The sequence below is a fragment of the Hipposideros armiger genome, unplaced genomic scaffold, assembly GCF_001890085.2.
Source record: "Hipposideros armiger isolate ML-2016 unplaced genomic scaffold, ASM189008v1 scaffold_127, whole genome shotgun sequence".
NCBI lineage: Eukaryota > Metazoa > Chordata > Mammalia > Chiroptera > Hipposideridae > Hipposideros > Hipposideros armiger.
The window spans coordinates 1,439,188-1,443,441 of NW_017731477.1; the positions used below are offsets into that span (position 1 = coordinate 1,439,188).

The window sequence follows — 4,254 nt, forward strand, 5'->3', positions numbered from 1 at the left end:
AGCAGCTGGTTTGGACATACCTAATTACATCAAAATTATATATGCATTCTACAGACATTTACCATGACCTGTACTAGGAATAAAAACCTCCTAGAACTTTAAAATTCCCAGTGTTTTTTAAAATTTCCAGTCTAACCATCACCTAGGTTTAAAATTAGAGAGGCGGTAAAAGTAGGAACAGGGTGTTCCAGGTTAGGCAGACCTGAATTTAATCCCCTTGTGTCACTTACTAGCTGTATGCTCTTGTGTAAATTCTTTAACCACACACTGTTCCGGTTTCCTTATCTTCTTTTTGGGAGGGAGGGGGAGATAATTATTATTTTTTTTCAGTTACAGTTGACATCAGTATTATTTTATACTGGTCAGCTTTCCTTATCTTTTAAGTGGAGATGATAATTAACTTCACAGGGTCTCTGATGATTAAATTTATTTAATATAGCAAGGACTCAGGGGTTCTTAGTATAATTTCATTAAAATTATGGATTTCTCTTAGAAGACATCTTTGTGACCAGGAGATAGGTTACAATAAACTTTTTAGATAGGAAAACAAAAAAATCAAACAGTTAAAACTTGAGAAATAAATATACTTCATCACAATTAACACTTTGTAAGCGGGCATTTTCCCGCCAAATCGCGTCATAACAAAGAGGTCCCTATACCTGAGTTAACTCCCGCGCTTTGGTATCACATTGTTTGTGGGAAATGAGTAAACTCATCATAGCGCTTTAACTCAGGTATAGAGACCTCTTTGTTACGACGCGATTTGGCGGGAAAATGCCCCCTTACAAAGTGGTATAAAAAGCGCTATGATGAGTTTACTCGTTTCCCACAAACAATGTGTTAAAAACTGCTTTTCAAGTGAAATCACAAGTTGTAAATTGGGAGAAAATCTTCACAATATATATCTGATAAAGGTATTTGTATATTTTCAGAATATGCAAAAAAAATTTTGCAAGTATATGAGATAAGCAACCTAATTTTAAAAATGGAGCTTTTGGTTTCAACATATAAATGAATATATAGGCGTAGACAATAAACATATGACAAGATGCTCAGTCATTAGTCTTTAGAGAAATGCAAATTAAAACCACAAAGGGAAACCACTAGATTGACTAAAGTTAAAAAGACTAATAATATCAAAGATTGGCATGTGTGTGAAGCACCTGGAGCTTGCATACATTACTGGTTGGAGTGTGCAGTGTATTTTGGAAAACAGTAGTAACTTTTTCTATAGCTAAACATACACCTACCCTGTGATGCATTAATGCCACTTCTAGGTATTTAACCAAGAGAAATAAAAACAAAGATTCCTGCATGAAAATTCATATTGCCTCCAAAATGGAAACAAACAAAAAACATAAATGTCCATTAATAAATGAATAGATTAAACAAATTCTGGATATTCAGTCAACAAAAGGGAATGAACTATTGATACATGCAACAACATTGATGAATGTTCTCAGAAATTGTGTTGAACNTGTGCACTATGGAAATGTAAAATAAATCCTGAAAGATTCTGTAAGTTTCTATAATGCAGAATAACTGAACATATGGTCTCCATTAACCACTGTAGGTTGGTTGGTATCAAAAATAAAAGGGAGGATAAAAAACTTTAGGCAGGTCTTTGATCTCAGGGTTTATTTTTACTCTCCTAACAAAATGAATTTATAATAATAAGTTGCATTATACTCTACTTAATACTTATTACTACATATACAATGTATGTAAAATCAAATAAACAGACCTTTTTAAACATTGGTAATTGTTATACTAAAATATTGTCCCCCTAACACTGTACCTTTTTAGAATCCTGGCACAATATATAATGTTATTAAATAATGGCATTCATTGAATATGTTCATTTTTAAAAATTATACTGATTTTACTTCTATTAATAAAAAACTATTTCTCAAAAAATGCTCAACCCGGCTATTAAGAGCACCTACCTAAGTAAATGATGTGCACTTTTCTTATCAAATTGTCTTTTGCGGAGAGTTCCCTTTTATTTATAATGAGATGCTAAAGGGTTCTGGGATCCTGTGCGAATTCTTCCCGTGTTCCTCATCATTCCACCCACCAATGTTGTAAGTAACAGGACACGGATCTGTTAAACACTGTCACATTGTAAATATCAAATTTGTCATTAGCCGTCAATGCCTAAGAGTTTTGCCAACATTTTTGAATGCCTACTATAATGTGTTAGGGGCTTTGCAGAAAAGGTCTCATTCATTCATACCACACTATAATCCCAGGGAGTATCTATTAATTACATACTTTTTTAATGCTGAAGGAACTGTATCTAGGGTGGGTAAATGGCTTGCCTAAGGCCACCAGGTTTCTCAAGAACAAACTGAGGGCCGGCCAAGTGGCGCGTTGGTTAAGATTTGGCTTGGGACACTAGTTCTGAGCAGCAAGGCCCCAGTTGGCATCCCACATGCGGGCCAGTGATGCTACGCCCTCTACAGCTAAGATGGTGAACAACAGCTCAACCTGGAGCTGGGCTGCAGTGAGTCCCCGGCTTTGACTGTGTAGGCTGCAGTTGGGGCTGTTTGGCAGCTGGCATGCGGTTTCGTGAGCCGCGTGGGTGGCTGTCCAATGGCTGGCAAGCGACTGCCTCACCTGGGAAGAGCACAATGATAATACCAACATGGACCAGTGAAGCAATGCCCTCCACAACTAGACTGAAGAACAAAAGGACAGCAACTTGTCTGTTCCCCTTCCCCACTCCCCAACGCTGTTTCCCTCCCCAATTACCCAATAAAATCTTAAAAAAGAGAAAGAAAAAGAACAAACAAATACGAATTTGTCATTTTCCCACCATTCCACAGCGCTCCATACGATAATTATTGGGAAATAAGGATGGTGTAATGGTTTACAGCAGGGTGAGGGGTAAGAAAGTTGTTGTTTTTAATAAAGAAATCTAAATACATTTTCATGACAAGGTAAAGAAGTAAATGAAAACAAAAGTTTGCAATGATATTAAGGTAGGGAAGTAGGAGAGGAACTAGAAGAGACTAGAAAGAAGAGCACAGGCAGATGTGTTAGTTTTGTAAAGTGGTGAGGATACTTTTTATTCATTGATAGAGAAATAGCTTGGTGAAGATGGAAAGAATTCTAAGGGGGAACATGTCAACGAGTGAATTCACTTTGTGTTGGGGGCAGGGATGAGAAGAGAGAGAGAGAACCTGAACTTATACCTAGGAACACAGTAGAGAAATACAGATAAAACCATCATACTGTTACTTTACTAATTTTACATTTATAATAGATCTTAATACCAGTTTACTTTTCTGGGGTGGAAGGAAAACAAGAATAAAATAAAGCATTTTATTATAATGGAGGGAATAAGAAGGATGCTACCTTTATTGAACATTGGTTTTATTGTTTATTTGTAATTAAAACAAAAGTAATATCACTTGAACTTCTTACAATGAAATTAGAGATTATTTATTAAATGGATATTCTAGGAGACCTACAAAATTATTTTCCGTCTAAGCACATAAAAATAAAAGTAACAAACAAAGCTGGTTTGAGCCAGTTCGTCTAGCTATAGGTTTTATACGGTTGTAATTAATTGCTTTGAAAAGCAGTTAATTCTGTCAGGTCATTAAATAACCCCAATAGTAAATTATTATGACAAACATACTATTTACAAAAATACTGAAACAGTAGCATTTTAGCAAATTTTCATACTTAGCAACAGTCAGCATTCTGCTTAAGTATAGTGATAGAATCAACCACCATGCTATTAGAGAATATTATTAGGAAAAATGTAAGGCATTTTATAAGCTGAAAATTGAAGATAAATTTATCTTTAAGAATATTATGCTGTTACCAGAGCTTTGTAGACTAGACTTATGTAAACCATATGAATATGTAATGCTCATGTATGGTGAGGTGGAAATGGAAGAAATGAAGGTGAAGGAGTAGAAAAAGAGAACAAAATAAATGTATGAGAAGGTTAGTGAAGGGCAACCTAATTTATCTAGTTATTCATTCAAAAACTTGAGTTCTTACACTATGTGTGTGTATTGCGCTTTTAAATATTCTAGGTCAACTATATAATATGACATGAATGAAAAACATAGCAAGTTGCAAAGTATTATTTGCTCATTTGAGGAATGAAGTCTTTTTGAGCTACACCTTTAGGCCAATAGTTTAGTCAAAGGAAAAAAGTGAGTTCTGGTTTCTACCAACGACTTAATTAGCCATATGTTAAAAAACAATAGTTCAATAAACATGGTGTGGAAAATA

At 34.9% G+C, this 4,254-nt stretch overlaps 1 protein-coding gene across 1 annotated transcript in view; it reads left to right on the plus strand.

Moving 5' to 3' along the window:
• The window catches only part of DPYD (dihydropyrimidine dehydrogenase), an 870,205-nt gene that overhangs the window by 277,625 nt on the left and 588,326 nt on the right, over positions 1-4,254 (plus strand). Inside the window, exon 9 of the mRNA XM_019648865.1 lies at positions 860-870. Coding sequence (XP_019504410.1) covers positions 860-870 — 11 coding nt within the window. The remainder of the gene's footprint in view (positions 1-859; positions 871-4,254) is intronic.